This window comes from Chiloscyllium plagiosum, chromosome 5 (assembly GCF_004010195.1).
Source record: "Chiloscyllium plagiosum isolate BGI_BamShark_2017 chromosome 5, ASM401019v2, whole genome shotgun sequence".
Classification (NCBI taxonomy): domain Eukaryota; kingdom Metazoa; phylum Chordata; class Chondrichthyes; order Orectolobiformes; family Hemiscylliidae; genus Chiloscyllium; species Chiloscyllium plagiosum.
In genome coordinates, this window is record NC_057714.1 from 36,804,715 (window position 1) to 36,822,271 (window position 17,557).

Consider the following 17,557-nt stretch of genomic DNA (forward strand, 5'->3'; position numbering starts at 1 on the left):
GTGGAAAAGGAGATAGGCAGGTAGGACAACTCCTGACAAGTCATGGGGACAGTGCTGAGCTGGAAGTTTGGGACTAGGGTGAGGTGGGGGAAGGGGAAATGAGGAAACTGTTGAAGTCCACATTGATGCCCTGGGGTTGAAGTGTTCCGAGGTGGAAGATGAGGCGTTCTTCCTCCAGGCGTGTGGTGGTGAGGGAGCAGCGGTGAAGGAGGCCCAGGACCTCCATGTCCTCGGCAGATGGGAGGGGGAGTTGAAATGTTGGGCCACGAGGCAGTTTGGTTGATTGGTGCGGGTGTCTGAAGGGCTTTTGCCCGAAATGTCGATTTCGCTGCTCGTTGGATGCTGCCTGAAGTGCTGTGCTCTTCCAGCACCACTGATCCAGTTTCATGGCCATCGAGCTGGTGTTGAGGGTCAAATGCAATTCTCTGCCAGGTACAAGATGTAGTAATGCACCACATCTCCCTCCATAGCACCTTCCAAACCTATGGTCATTACCACTAAGAAGGGTAAGGATAGCAGACACATGACAATATCATCTGCAAGATTTCCTCCAAATCAGACACCATTGTGATTTGGAGTTACAGTTTTATTCCTTCACTCTTGCTGGGTCAGAATTGCTGGAACTCCTTTCCTAACTGCACTGTGGTTTATTTATATCCCAAGGGCAATAGCAGTTCAAGATGGCAGGTCTCAGCACCTTGCAGGCAATAGGAATGGGCAACAATGCTGGCCTAGCCAACATCGGCCAAAACCCATCAATAAAAAAAAACAAAATATCAGGACTTGAACCTTCTTTTTCATGTGTCAACAAACTATTAGAAGTCTGGTTCTCAGCCAAGCCACATTATCCTTGCCATCCCCCATATTATTTTAAAGCATTATCTACTACTGTAATTATTTAATTTCTCTGGACAATAGTCCCTTAAATTAAGTCCTTACCAATGGAACAGATCCCATTTTTCACAGTACTTATGCCAGTGCCTTATAATTAAAAACTCGTGCTTCCAAAACCATTCTGTTGGCCCTGTATTTAAACCTCTGATCTGTAAATTCAGAGATTATTACCTTGGAGATGCTGCTTTATGATTTCTACCCAGCACTTTGTATTCCCTCAGTCGAATGCCAATTCTACTTCTACTTACGTAATTGATTCTCTTGGACTGCAAAAACTCGATCCTTTCTGTTGACCTCCACACACTTTTCTCATACCGAGGGGATGTATCTTATCATAGTGGTTAAATTGGGAATGTGAAAGGTCCATAATTATATCTGAAACCTGCCGTGCCCTCGCCTAATGTAAAATTTCTCTTCAGCATGTCACTACAATCTCTCAAATGTTTGCTTTCTGAGTGCCCAACTGTGCTACAATTCTCCAGCAGTTGAACCTTTGTTTCATCCTGGTGTGTTATGAGAAAAATATGTTTCCACAGTACTTATGCCAATGTTTTCTCTGTTACCATCAGGTAAAAGCAGGAAAAGAGAGAAATGTAGGAATGCTCAACTTTTCCCTCTGATTGAGACCCAGTTTTGTCCCTGCAACAAGTACACAGCCCAGCCTGTAGGCAACTTGTCTGACTGCATTCTTCCTGAGGGAAAAATGGAAGTATTGCTTGGCATGAAGATCCAAGGTGATATCAAGGAGTGTGGCCGTGGATATCGCTATCAAGCCTTGGCCTGTCGTGATCAGAATAACAGACTTGTGGAATCAGGACGATGCAACAGACATGGTAAGCTGAAAGTAAATTTAAAAAGATTGTTCATATTTGTTTTCAAGTACACATGTCAGTGTGCAAAAGTAAAGTATGTTTTTTTTTGTCAACCTTGCAATGAAATAAGCTATTTCTGCAGATTGAATATAAGAAATAGAAAGAGAGGCTACAGGAGCTCAAGAAAGCAGCTTCCCAGCAATTTATGAAGATCACTTAGGGATGAGCAATAAATGTTGGCCAATTTTCATACCTCATGAATGAATCAAGGTCTGCTTAGTGAATTTTTGTGATTATTGTAAGAGCATGCCTAAATGCTTACAAATGCTAACATTTACTAGTTTCATTGCTTCTAAAAATTATTTGCCTTTCGGATCCATTTACCAAAGTCAACAATTTCAAATTCTTCTTAAACTCTAGTTTGTCTTCCTCATTTAACCATCTCTGTTCCTTTGCAGCCTCATCTTTTTTTTTAATTTTCTTCTTAGTTAACTTTGTATCATTAACAAACTTGGTTATATTGTACTCAGTAGCCTTATGTGAATGTTAAGCACTGGTCGTTGTGACAATCTGCCAATTACATCTTGCCATTCTGAAATCGACCATGTTATGCTCTGTCCTGTGTACAATCATAATGTTGAGTCCTTTTCACTTTGTTGCTCCAAAATCAGTTGTGTTCAGATTTTTGAGAAGAGCCCAATGGAACTCCAGGAACATCCCCCTCCAACCTGTTCTACTTGCATGATTTCATGAAATTTGGCTTTGCATAAGGACTGCTAAGTTGATTTAATGATGGAAAGTCACAGAAGTTAACAGTTTAAATGTGTTCGAGCTTATTACCAGATGCTGGAGCCTTAAACTGCAACCCCATCTTTCAGCTTCACATTGCTCTTGAAGCACAGCCTATCTCAAACTCTTTCCCACCGTCCCTTTGCCCATAAGGAATACTCAAAAGTGTGAGTGAGATTCATTTCCTGACATTTTTTGTAACCTTCATCTCTGAGCAAGGGTCATAAAGATCAACCCTGTTATCCTCATTGAAAATCCTTGATCTATTTTCCCAGGAATAGTGACCAGATGAGCTGGTTCACAATATATGTATGGCTCCCGTGATTTCTGTTTGTGAAGCATTCAAAAAACTGGAGGCCAGATTATTTTTAATACCTCTTCCAATTTTAATTTGCCTGGTACCCAATAGTATTCGCTAAGTAGGATGCACTGATTGACTCTCACTGAGCTCTTCCAATTCTGTGTAAAAAGGCTTAATAAAAGGGATTATTGGACTGTAGGTAAGTATATCTGGCAACAATAATACATTTTTAGACATTGTATTAAATGATAGTCATTTCAGATGAAGTGTGCAAGATCATTTTAGACACATGAAACGAATCCAAAAAGTCAACTATGGTAGCATTGAATTGTCAACCAAAGTTCCAGAAGAGGTAGCTTCAGATATTTGCCACTTTGACTTCTTGCTTTCAAGTTAAAGGGTGTATTTCTGTCTGTCTCTTGATGTAGTGGTAATTTCCTCATTCTCCCCTCTTCCACATGGGTGACACAATTGTAGGGTTTAATTTAATGTTCTGGTTTGAATCTGCAACGGCAGAATTTCAAGAGTGAATTTTGATAGTTGATCCATGTAGGGAAAAAAAAAGTATCATTGATACATGAAGAAAACTACAAAATAACACAATATGCATGACCGTGTGAAACAGTCAGAAAACTTCAAGCCCTATTCTAACCCAATACTGGCCAAATTGGAAAGAACTCAGTTTTCAGCACTGGTGACGTGGTAGCTGAAGGTACCTGTTTTAAGTCATTTTCAGATCTGTTGCATTTTCTCAAGCTTTGAATAACCATACTATTAAATGCTATTATCAAAAATCTCAACCTTTAGAGAAGTTAAAATCATAAACATTTTGGGAATGAAATTCCTCTTTTATGGTGATTTTGAATGAATGATAGTGGATCAGCAGCTAATTTTACAATCTGTTTTCCATTGACCTCAGGACTTCATTTTTATAGATAACTTTGGGGAAGTCAGCTACCAACATGGTCAGCTACTACATGTAGGTGAGAGTGTAGGCTATGGAATCAACGATATGGCCTTATCTCTGATCATAACTGCTGTGTGTTTATGGCTGGTGAGAAGCATCACATGATTATCATATGTCTTTTTTTAAAAAGAGACATATGATAACTTAAATTCAGTATTCATTAGCTGAGCAGGTTCCATGACATTTTTGTGACCATAAAAGTTGATATAACACAGATACTGTATTAACATGCCACCACTGTTTTCATAATTGTATTCTCCACCAACAGCTTATATAGAGGAGGCTTGCATCATCCCCTGCCCTTCTGACTGTAAACTTAGTGAATGGTCCAATTGGTCACGCTGTAGCAAATCATGCGGCAGTGGAGTGAAAGTCAGATCCAAGTGGTTACGTGAGAAGCCATACAATGGTGGAAGACCCTGTCCAAAACTCGATCACACCAACCAGGTAACAAATTTAATGCAGGTTTTGCAAGCCTATTTTTCAACATTTTATTTATTTTAAACTCCTCAGATGATCGTGAACTTGATACTTGATTCAATCCCCACAACTGATGATTACAGCAATGACTAGGGCTTTCTACAGATGGATCATCATGAAAGTGATGGAAAAACGTTGGTATCAGATCAGCAATCTGACTCTAAACCTAACCAAACTAAAAGGTTCACAATCATCTACAGAAGGTATTCTGTCCCCGCAATGCCACAATACCTATAAGGCATCGTCAAGTTATAAATATTTAGAAGAAAATATTGGAAAGTTAAATTACTGAAAAAAAGATTAAATGTAATTTTGAATCTTTCAATGCCTGTAGAGAGCTAAGAGCGGGATTAATTATACAGGTTACATAAGTACAACATTTTTAAAAAAATTGTGAAGCATGTTTTTCATTTGAATGTTCAACTTCCAGTTAGTTCAATAGTGGATCGATATTCTACGCAAATAAGGAAACCTAAGATACTTCAGATTATCAGAAACTCACTGTTGGAAAAGTTGAATCTTGATTTCTGCCAAATAACCCATAGACCTATTCCTGTTAAATCTAAAAGGTGGTATTGTGGCAGTAAACTTTGAAGTGAAGAAAGGAAATATTCAACAAAAAGTACTTGGGGAAGCTCAGTGGCTGTGGCAACATTTATAAAGAGAAACAGAATTAACAATAACTGGGTTCAAAGAAAAGAAGCAAACTCAAAATATTATTTCTGATTCTGTCTCCATGAAGCCCACCAGACTTACTAAATTTCTCCAAATTTTTATGTTTTTGTTTCAAATCGCCAGCATTTGCAACACTTTGCCTTTATTATAGGGACATATTCAAGTTCAGTACCCACTAGGACCCAATCCCATTTAGATTTGTAATAACTAAGGAATGGAATGTTTAATGGAGCTTGTGGAATGGAATAAGTACATTTGGAAGGGAGAAGAAGTCCCTAGTGTTTATTGATAGCTGGTCCATCGGAAATATGAATCGGTTTCCCCCTCTATTGTCCGCAGGTTTCTGGCCAGGCAGACAGAAGGGGTTATAAATATATTGAAAGACCCCATAGACGCTATAGTTTCCAAAAATGTAATTCATTTTTGCTTCTATTAAGAACATTATTCAGAGAACAATGTTAACAGCAAGTGAACCATCAGAAAATCAATGAAATGAGTCAGTTAAAAAAGAAAATCCAATGGGATTTGATGTCAAAACCTTTTCTTTAAAATTTATGTGTAAGTAAAGTAAAAAGAGAATAAATGACATAACATGTGACTCTTTGTTTAAAATCAAACCAACTTCTGTCATAAGTCTAATCCAGTTTTGCACCTTGGAGACTCATTACATTGACATGTTCAGCCAAGACTCATTAAGATGGGCAGCTGGAAAGCAATTGCTAAGATGTGTGAAAAGAGGAAAGGTTGATTTGCTGTCTAAATAGACACTGTGGGGAAAAAAAGTAAATCTGAAGCTGTCAAAGAGATGTAAGTCTATTCCAGACATAAGGGCCAAATAGAAATTTTAAACCATATTTTGTCACAGTGGTGAGTAGCTGAAGTCCTGACCTAACTCAGTAAACATGCAATGCTTGCTCCCAGAGTGCAGATGTGGGATGGAGCCAGGCCTGGTGATCCTCGAAGTAGACGGTAAACAGTCAGGAAGGTGGGTGTGTGCCAGGATTAGCTGGGAAGATCCACCCTGGTTCTCTGGGACTTCATCCCCGACTCCTCATGTAGCCACCATCTCCCCCCTCCCCCACCAAACACACATAACCATGGCACCTCATACTCTCCAAGCCTTCTTTTGCCCACTATCCACCCACCATGGAGGTAGGTGGAGGAATAAACTTTGACATGGGAGTTGGAATGGTATGGGACTATGGTCATGAGGAGGAACATTTGAACTCGCTTTACAAATGACGCAATCTATGTTTCATGCCATTTCTGAGATGCTACGAACCATGACATTTTAAAAAGCTGGCCCGACTCTTTGAAAGTTTTAGAGGAGTAGAGCGATGCCTATTCCCACAATGGAGTCAGCTCGATCAGGCATGTCCAAACCAACCCTGACCCTTCAAAAGCCCTTCTGACAATCAGAAAATTTGGGAACTGCATCAGTAATCCCAGAATTGGGTCCTGGTTGTCATTTTTTTAAGGGTTTAGATGTCAATCTAGTGAAAACAGGCCCTTGGCTTTGATCTTGTATTCTGGTGAGTAGAAGTACCTATTATGACCTCTAATTGTTAAATGGTTTAACCATTTCCAGCATAACTGCTCCCAATCTAATTTATAGCTCATTTGTTACACTCTTGCCAGAACTGCAGCAGGAATCCTGGGGATGAGTTGTGAAAATTGATTCCAAATATAAATGGAGCTGATAGACAGCTCCAAGGCTGAACATGTTCGATTTCCAAGGCTGAAATACCATATTCTAAGATATATTGGTCTGATTTTAGAGCATGGTTTAAAATGAATTCGAACATATAAATTGTTGCAGTCTGTTCTCTTTTCACATGATTGCTCCCTTCCCATGCAATCCTGCATTGTGAGAAAATTGTGTAATAGCAGCACCATTTAAACCACTGGGACCGGAATCACATTATAGCCAATACAGGTTGGGAAAATTCACATTCTACTAATAAAGGTCTAAATTGTTCAATCGCGTTATAGCCAATTCGTGTTGAGGAAGTGCGCGTTATAACAGAACTGACAATTATTTTTGTACAAAGTGATGATTATTTTCAATAATAATTTTTCTCTTTTTTTTCTGTCTTTTCATTGACAATTTGTGGGTTCTCCTTACAGGCTCAGGTAAGACAGTAAGCTCCATTGTAAGAATGCATGTGTATGTTGTCTATTATGTCTACATTCATATTTTATTATGTACCTGTATGGACTTTTGTGGTTAATTTCAAACCAGAACTATTTTTATCCTTGTTTGAATGAATTTGTTGTCAGATGTGTGATTGTAGTTGGTGTATTTGAGAGACTGAAACCCCCATGCCACCAGCTTTCTGTTAGACAGAGGATGAATGAGATGTGCGATTGAAGTTAATGTGGCATTTGCAAGAAATTCACACGACATACACGGGATATTAACAAATCATAGATAAGTTAATAAAGTCACAAAAATCAATGCAATAAATAAACTAACATTACATACACAAAATAAATCTTATTTCAGAAGTGTTTCTAAGAGATCTAATAAGATGTTATATAGCAACAACTTCTACATTATTTTGGAGTCTGTTATGACATTTAAAGGATATATTTTTGCCACAAATTGTTTAAGTCACATCTGAATCATACTATATAAATTCACACTTAAAACTTTTCAATATGGAAAAATCTGTTCCATTATGAGAACAATATAGTTTATGAAAAGTATGTATTTATGAAAGAATATGACAACAGATGACTGAGGATTTTCAAGCTACAAGTACACTAAAGACATTGCCCATGGTTGGGATCTTCCTCAGGCATCAGTTATATTCAAGGTTGCATCCAGGTCTCAACTGAACAGGCTGCTGCTGGGAGGGAGTGCTGTGTGTTAATTCACTGCAATGCTGCTGACAATGTCTGTAGGACTATCTGGGATTCCTTCCTTAAGACTTCTACAAAACCTTTGACACATCAACTGTTTCTGTTAGCAAGGCACATCAAAAGCTGGATACATTAGATCAGATGTTGGGCAAAATTCAGGACTGCTGCCTTATAAGAACAAGATCAGAGCAGCAGATGGGAGTCAGATGTCTAAAATCCAAGAACAGCTATGGCTGCACTGCAACATTCTGTCAAACACTTTCATGTGAGCTGCCAGAGTTGAAGCTCCATGAATCACTTCTTAGCAGACATTTTCCCAGATAGTACTGTTATCTGGACATAAGTTGTTGATCAATAGAAGTTTAAAACCAATGGTAGCCATCACTTGCTGAAGGAAAGTTACTGCGGTATGCATAAAGGTTTCATGAATTCAGTACACTCTTTACTTGTATTTCTTCCAAATCTTTCTGTGCTCACAATGTGGGAAACCTATACTCTTTGTACTCTCTATTGCTTCTTGGGCTGCCAAAGACGTTGTTTGAAATTGAAGCTGTTTGTGTATTCTGTTATTGTTTTCAGGCTGATAATTAAAGTAAACATTTCACGTCCAACATGTGAAATTCTCATATTGTGGTAAATCAAAGAGGAGATGGTGACTTTATCATGCTTCCCATAGGGTCCAGCTGACTGTTTCCATTGCCCATGTGGACAATATTAACTCAGCTTGTTTTAGATATCAACCGAGTTATTCCCATGAAACTTGGCCAACCTGTGTAGTCAAGCAATGACTATGGTCAATTTCAGTCAGTTCTTCAGTCTTCTTTTAAAACCATTTCAGCCCATGAATGTGTTGGGTATTATTCAATGAAAATTCAACAATCGATGGTTTGTATTCTATATCATTTTGACAGTCTTCACATTAATGCGTCTCAAAAAAAACCATTGAGGTGTCTGATCAATGTGATCTTACAATAATTAAAAGGTTCAATTTAATTGCCCTTTGCTATATGTCCAACATTCAAATTTGTGTTGTTTAATAAATGGAACTGAACTTCAACACGGCGTGTTGTTCAGTAACCTTGGACAAATCTTGGAAACCCGAGCAAAATGACTTTGACACATATGTCTTATGCATGTAGATTAATTTAAATTGAACAGTATGATCATCATTGCTGTTTAATTTAAAATGTCATTTTATTTAACTAGAGACAACAATAACTGGTTGATGTTTTGTGACTCATCTGATAATTCTTGAAAGCAATTGTTATCATTAATTTAATCCACCCATTTAAAAACACAAACATATTCCAGAGTTTAGAAATATTTTTCTGGGATGTATTATCATCCCTGGTAATTATATTTTGATTTTATTTTTATAAATTACCTTTGACCTATTTACTTTTTTATTGCATACCTTGCCAGGGACTGTCTAAACGATCATTTGAAAGAGGAGAAAGGTTTTCTCTTTCAGACATTTCTGTCATTTGGAGGGTAGTTATTATGTTCTCCCATTAAAATAACTGAAGTTTATTTTTAACAAGGAAATTCTTAAATATAGTAAATAATACCAGTTGAGGATGGGATACAATAGTTAGGTCTAATTCCTAAGAATTATTTTCAAATACACTCTCCTGCAGAATTAACATTTCTAATAAATGTACATATTAACTCGCTCTCATGCTGTAGATCACATTTTGGGAGGACATTTCTATCTGTCAGGATGAAAGACCTTGAACTACTGTACCTGTAATAACTTATAAAAATTATATATTGAGTTATGCAGAGTCCTTTGCAAACTGAGCATTATTCAACAATAAATAGTTCACTCCTGGCCAAAAATATAAATTCAAAGGAAGAAACAATTGTAAAACTAATTAAAAAGAGTAGTTTTAAAAATCATATCCTAACATATGCAGCCATAGTTGAACCAGCAATTCACTCATGGTGGCTCAGTGGTTAACACTGCTGCCTCACAATGCTAGTCTGTGTGGAGTTTACACATTGTCCAAGTGTCTGCGTGGGTTTCCTCCGAATGTTCCGATTTCCTCCCATACTCCAAAGATGTGCAGGTTAGGTGAATTGGCCATGCTAAATTACCCATAGTGTTCAGAGATGTGTTGACTAGGTGCATTAGTCATGGGAAATGTGGAGTTATAAGGTCGGAGAATGGGTTTGGTGGGTTACTTTTCAGAGGATTGGTGTGGACTTGTTGGGCCTAATGGCCTGATTCCACACTATAGGAATTCTATGATTATATAAAAAAGACTAAATTGAAGTAGTACTAATTATTTTCAGTCATTATAAAACTTCACATACTTCAAACAATTCTATAGCATTTCTTATGTTGTGAATATTCACTTCAAGACCAACTTTCCAGTGTAAATCCAGAGTCACAACCATCCTGACCCTATAGCAATAAACATGATAATCATGGATAATACAGCCTCATGTTTCTTTGATTTGGTATCAAATGGAATGTGAATCACTTGGGTCTGTTTTTTTACTGAACTGACATTAATTTTAAATGTTTGGAACAGAAGAATTTGTTTTAAGGCTTGTTTTATATACTTCTGCTCCGAGGAGGAGAGCTCAGAACATGCACGTAAACACAATCCCGTAAAACTTTCTTTTGAGCTTATGTTGAGCTCTAGCCGAACAGGAACCATGCAGTGTAAACAAAATATTCTCCAAACTTAGAAGATTCCAGTAGCTACAATATCAATGTCAGCTGCGCTTAGCCTCTTTTAGCTTCAAACATTGTAATGGAGTGAATAATTCACTTTTATCGAGACAGGTTCAGCATATATTTTACAAGAGCAAGTATTTTATTTGAGTCTTCTTTGTACTAAATGAAAGATAGATCCTTTTGTACTTGTGTTTCAGTCACTGCATTCGAAGGATAGTTATTGAGGTCCCTGCATCTTTGCACAGTCATCACCATCATTAATTCTGACATCCTGACTGCCACTTTATGCCAATAATTATAGTTGGCTGTTTTGCTGCATTCACCAAGGTCATCTTCTACTTTATCCAACCTTTGATCTTTGATTTTCCTCAGGGTCTTTCACCAAAGGCTTCGCGAATCAAATTTTGCACAGCTGCAATAATTATCCAATCCATCATGTAGCCACGAGTAGCAGAGGGACAGTACACAGCAGCTTTTAGTTGCGAATGTGTTGAGCTGCAAAAGAAAAACCTCTGCTCCTCAGAGAATAGAAATCAAATGTTGAGTTGAGTTTGAGTGTGGTTGAACTTGGAGGAAAACTCAAAGGATTAGAATTTGAAGTAACCATATTTATTAAAGCCAGTATTATATGAATTATCATCACAGGTATATGAGGTGGTACCGTGCCACAGTGACTGCAGTCAGTATGTGTGGATAGCCGAACCATGGAGTGTCTGCAAAGTGAGCAATGTGGATCTAAAGGATAACTGTGGAGAAGGAGTACAAACACGCAAAGTGAGGTAAAACTAATACATTTTTAGTTTAACAATCTGATTTCAAATTATATAGTATTATTGGCTCTTAAGACAGATATACCAAACACTGCAACAACATTGGGTAAGGTAAGTTTCAAGTTTTTTTGAAATGAATGACAAGCTTCAGGAGAACTTGTTTATACATACCAGCTAATACTGCTCCAACAACTGAAATAGAATTAGTTTGGATCACATCCTGGAATGTTACTTTTTACCGATTTATATTTTCAGTGATATAGAGTTGATAAGTGTGGCGCTGGAAAAGCTCAGCATGTCAGGCAGTGTCCAAGGAGCAGGAGAGTCGACAATTTGGGCATAAGCCCTTCATTAGGAATGTGGAGGGGGAAGGGGGCCGAGAGATAAATAGCGAGGTGTGGGTGGGGCTTGGGGGAAGTAGTCTGGAAGGCAATAGGTATATATAGGTGGAGGGGAATAGTGATAGGTCGCTGGGGAGGGTGGAATGGATAGGTGGGAAGGCAGATAGACAGGAAGGACAGGTCAAGAGGGCAGTGCTGTATGTTAATTAGTATTAAAGCAATTGAAGTAGCGTTATAACATCTTATTTTCTTAAATGGCAAAATGGTATATGCTATAAACTATCAATATAAAGGACTAGGATAATTATAAATAATATTTACATATTATATGGACTTCCATGTTAATTATTCAATTGTGTTTGATATGTACAGGTAGTCTGCTAATCTGGCCTGATCTGGTAACAGTGACATTTTTCTGAAATCCAGAATGGTTCACTCCTTTCTCTTAACTCTTGGATTAAACTGATAATTATCTTGTACTTGATTGTTGCATTTGTCATCTCCCCTTATTCAGTCTGAAAACTTGAATGTGAATGTGTTATTGATGCACTAGGAATGCTAGATATGTTGCCAATAGATAACTTTCACAGATGGCATATGTTCTTCCTCAACATTATTCTATCTGGGGTAAGAACATGGCTCATCACAGATATTTGACACTTCTACAGAGCACTTGGGAACCTAGGATGTCAGAGCGAGTGTTGGCAATTTGGCTCTTCAAACCTGCTATACCATTCAGTAAAATCAGAACTGATCCATTTATCATTTCAATTTTGCTTTCTCGTCTGCTGCATATGATCCTGGAAACATTTTGTATTAAAAATCAATTGAACTCTGCCTTAAATAAAGTCAATGACCTAGCCTCAACTGCTCTGGAAAACAGAATTCCACATTCTAACAATCTTCTGAGAGGTAAAAGAAAATAAATCTCATCTTTGTTTTAAAAGGGAGGTCTTCTTGTCTTAAACCATGCCCCCCTAATTCTAGTTTACCCCATGAGAGGCAACATCCTTCCAGCATCTCCCATTTAAAACCCCTTCAGGGTCTTAAGAGTGGTGGGTACGTGGAATGCACTGCCAGCAGTTGTAGTAGAGTCAGATACATTAGGGACATTTAAGGGACACTTAGATAGGCACATGGAAGATAGTAAAATGAAGGGCATGAAGGTTAGTTTGATCTTAGAGTAGGATAAAAGACTGTCACAACATCGAGGGCTGAAGGGACTTTCACCTTGTGTTTTCCTCGCTTTCTTTACAGCCTGCTTTGCGACCATGTGGATGTATCTGTCCTAACAAGGTGCTTGGCATAGTTGTCTCCATTTTTCCCACTACAAAGCCTCTCTTTTTGGTTGAGCTGTGGATTCTGACTGCTTCTTCACTGCCACATTCCAGCAATTTTACCCACTTTCCTTTTAGATCACATGCCTGACTGGTACCACTGAATGCAGAGCGGTTTTATGGCTGATGTATGTGACCAGATCTACCACATGCCTTATGGTATCAAGATGTCTTGATTACCTTACCTATGGTTATTGCTGTTCTGCGACATTTATTGTCTGCTTGTAGCCATGGCTTCATATCTTTGGCTGTCTTTGAGTAGACTTCATGTTGATTCTCGATCTTATCAAGATTTTTTTGGAACACCTGTATTAGGGTAACAGCCCCCTGATTCCCTCAGAGAGCATCTGAAAAATTGCAACAGTTATCTTTGTCTCAATATCTACTGTTTTATTGGGCACAATGTGCTGGCTTCCAAGTTTAACCATGAATTTTAGTTGATCCTGCAGTGTTATCCAGAGCTGAGATGGGTCCTTCTGGTTTGCTTCTGATAGTCCACATTGGTGCAGTGGAAAACTTAATTGCCAGTAGCCATTTTCATTTAAATTGCTCTATTTGTCAGGTTCTTCGATGACCAGTTCAAAACGTTCTGACTCAATATTCTGTTGAGATAGTTAGAATTCATGAAAGGTATGCTGAACATTCCAGTTAAGAACTGGATGTTTTATTATAAAAGCATCAATATTTCTTACTTCCAAGAATTCATTTTCCAAGTATTTTCCAGAAAAAAAGAGGAGGATGCTTCCATGTCTGGAGTACAGGATTTCTGCCTTGTCCTGAGCTTTGTTCCTGCAGTACAGCCTTTCAAATGTTACACAGGGAGAATCTGCAAAAAAAAGATTTACAAAGATGTTACTGAAAGTGAAAGATTTCAGTTTTAAAGAGTCAGAGTGGACCGTCAGATGCTGAAGGGTTATCTTATAGAGGTTTATAAATTCAGGAGGGGCACAGATAAGGGGAATAGCCAAGGGTAGAGGAGTCCAAAACTGGAGGGCATAGGTTTAAGGTTTGATTCTGTGCTGCGTGACTCTATGACTGTATCAGCCCATAGAGTGCTTTTCAGCAGAAAAGCCCAACATTTTACGGCACATGGCACTGTTGTCTTGCAGCTCCGATTTTGATCTTATAGACTGATTTTGATGGAAAACTACTTTTTTGATCAAATACTATTCCCATAAGGTTTGCTTTTCAATTTGTCACTTGTTCAGAATATCCTCTGTTGAGAGTATTGAATCTACTCTTTTGAATCTACTTTGAAACATCGTTGCTGCTGCTTCCAGCTACTTTTATTGTTGTTCAAGGCTTTTTGACTTCTCCCTTTGTCCAAAATGTTGTACTTGTGATTATGTTTAACACCATTATCACATTAAGCATTCTGTTGTGTTTTTGTTCTTAATACAAACGTCCTTAATGCTAAAGATTGTTGAAATGAACTCAGGGATTTGTATTAAAGTATAACACAACTCAGGAGTGCTCTGCTACACACATATTGACTAACACTATGACAGTTGTCTCATGTCTAACTTTATCACTTCTTGGGATGATATATACATTTTGTATTTATTCATGGAGTGTGGAAGCCACTGGCTGGGCCAGGATTTACTGTCCACTCCTGGCTGCCCTTGAGAAGGTTGCAATAAGTTGCTTTCTTGAATCACTGTGATCCATTTCATACAGGTAAATCAGTAACACTGTGAGAGAGTTCCAGGATTTTGACCCAGTGACTCTGAAGGAATGACAATATTATTCCAAGTCAGAACAGTGAGTGATTTGGAGGGGAACTTGTATGTAGTAGCATTTCCCATATATCTGCTGCCCTTTTCATGGGCTTAGGAAGATGGTCTCTCAGGAGACTTGGTGAATTTCTGTAGTGCATTTGATAGATGGTGGATATTGCTGCTACTGAATGTGTGGATGTGGTGCCAAGCAAACTTTGACTTGGACGGTGTCAGGCTGTTTGAGTGTTTTGGAGTTGCACTCTCTCAGGTAAGTGAAGACCATTCTATCACAATCCTGACTTGCACCTTGTTGTTGCTGGACAGGCTTTGAGGAGTTAGGAGGTGAGTTTGTCACTGCAGAATTCCTAGCCCATGTCCTGTTCTTGTAGCCACTATATTTATGTAGCTAGTTCAGTTCAGTTTCTGATCAATGGTAATCCTCAGGGTGCAGATGGTGAGGATGCAGTTTGGTACTGCCAATGAATGTCAAGAGATGATTTTTAGATGATAAATAGATTATGTTGAAGATGGAGTTTTAGGTGTCTTGGAAAAACATTAAGATAGATAATTCATAGATCCAAAGCCTGATGGGATCTATCCCAGGATACTGCAGGAAGAAAGGGAGGAGAGTACAGGGCTTTGACAGAGATCTTTGCACTCCCTTCAGCCACAGGTTAGGCCCCTGAAGTTCGTAAGTTGGACACAAAATTGGCTTAGTCATAGAAGACAGATGGTAGTTGTGGTGGGGTGTTTTCCTGACTGGAATTCTGTGGCCAGTGGTGAATTGCAAAGTTGAGTGCTGAGGCCTCTGTTGTTTGTACTATATTTTAAATGATTTAGATGAAAATGATATGATTATTAAAAAATGCAGATAACAAGAAGATTTGTGGAATTGTGAATATTGAGGAAGTTTGTCAAAGAATACAGCAGGATAAACACCACTTGGAAAGTTGGATGGGGAAATAGCAGAGTTTAATCTGGACAAGTATGAGATGATGCATTTTGGGAGGTCAAATGCAAGAGGGAAGTATACAGTTAATGCAGGACCCTGAGGGACATTGATATACACAGGGATTTTAGGGTGCAAGTCCATATCTCCCTGAAAGTGGCAACACAAGTGGATAAAGTGAAAAAGAAGGCATAAGGCATACTTGCCTTCATCGATTGGGGCATTGTGTATAAAAGTCAGCAACTCATGTTGCAGGTGTATAAATCTTTTTATTCAGGCTGCATTTGGAGTATTGTGTGTAGTTCTGGTCACCACACCATAGGAAGGATGTGGAGGCTTTGGAGAGGATGCTGAAGAGGTCTACCAGAATGTGACAAAACAGAAGTCCCATTGATGCTGAGGGACAATCTGATAGAATTATATGAAAGTAGGACAGGCTCATGGGCATTGGAATCTTTTTCTCAAAGTGGAAATGTGAGATTCTAAGTGCACAGGTTTAAGGTGAGAAGGGAAAAATTTAAAGGAGTTGTGCAAGGCACGATTTTTACAGAGTGGGTTGTGGGTACCTGGAATACACTGCCAGGGGAGGTGGTAGAAGCAGACACAATAACAATGCTTAAGAGACAGTTACACAGACAAATGAAAAGAAAGGGACGAGAGGGATATGGACTATGTGCAGGCAGATGGGATTAGTTTAGAATGGCATCATGGTCAGCACAGACATCATGGGGCAAAAACCCTGTTCCTGCACTATACTGTTCTATGCTCTATGTTCTAGAATATTGCAGGGAACTCTAGTAGGGTCCAGAGCCCCATAGTTATCAATTACTTGGATACAAGAATAGTGGCAAGGATTTGTAATTTTACTGATGGCAAAATGCTGCATGGGCAAGTTCAGATTCCAGATGAAATTAGCAGATTCATCTGCTGACCTTGATGCATTGGGGGGTCATTTTTATTTGTAATAGTGAGTGGCTTTGAGAACAGTTGAAATTTAAAAGAGAATTTACAGTACATTGACAGCATGATAGAAAGCTAGCTTTTTCAACCTGAATTTTCCCAATTAACTGCTTTGCATTCGGCTGCCTGAGAATAATTCCCTCAGGCAGGGGGATTGTTCATTTCAATATGTTAATAGCTCATTAAGAACTATTTTAACATGGTTTTGCAATTTAACTGTAGGTGCACAGACTCCCCAGTTCCCTAGAGCTTACCAGTAAATGCCAGACAACACAACAGCAATTAATAGGGCTAAAGAAATGACAGTTAAAACTTCCCGAATGCACTGGGACATTATAGTTGCTTTCTTACCTAAATTTGTGTCATTGTTATTGTATAATACTTTGAGAGTTTACTCTCACTGATTTTGGGATGACTTCCACTACTTTGGAAATTCCTATCTAGTCTCCACTTGAGCTCTGGTCTTAGGCGGTGTCCTTACGCCATTTTGTTTTGGATGTCAGATGAGGACCAAAATGATAAGCAGCAGGAACAGCAAGATCAGCAGCAGCTTTCCTGTCACAGACCTGCTACTTCAGAGGAGAGAGGTAGTGCTCCCAAGAGACAATACCAGGAACATAGCATGTGTCAACGAAAGATGCACATCCTCACTGTGTCAGAATAACAGTGTCTCAGAAGGCTCAAATCTCATGTCAGATTGTTGGAAGTCATTTACTGCCTGGTGGTCACAATTTAACCATGGCTGTCAAAGTTACCGCCATTCTTCATTTGGTTCCTCCAAGGGCTCTGTCGGATATTTGTAGAATTGTGCAATCAACTATTCATTGGTGCATTAAATAAGTGACTAATGTCATGTTTGGCAGGGCTGACAAACTGTGCCATCAATGACATTCACCACAATGAGTGTACATTCAGGCTAGCTTTCACATATTCTCTACACTCATATTCCAGTTAGTGTATCCTCAGATTTCTCAGGAGTGTTCAATAACCACTAACACTTGAAGTTCATCAAT

General features: G+C 38.6%; 1 protein-coding gene across 2 annotated transcripts in view; it reads left to right on the plus strand.

Moving 5' to 3' along the window:
- LOC122549803 (thrombospondin type-1 domain-containing protein 7A-like) overlaps nucleotides 1-17,557 on the plus strand; it is a 589,911-nt gene that overhangs the window by 519,148 nt on the left and 53,206 nt on the right. For both annotated transcript variants that reach the window (XM_043689852.1, XM_043689854.1), the window contains 4 exons: nucleotides 1,464-1,727; nucleotides 4,032-4,210; nucleotides 7,046-7,051; nucleotides 11,115-11,248. In XM_043689852.1, the coding sequence (XP_043545787.1) occupies nucleotides 1,464-1,727; nucleotides 4,032-4,210; nucleotides 7,046-7,051; nucleotides 11,115-11,248 (583 nt within the window). The remainder of the gene's footprint in view (nucleotides 1-1,463; nucleotides 1,728-4,031; nucleotides 4,211-7,045; nucleotides 7,052-11,114; nucleotides 11,249-17,557) is intronic.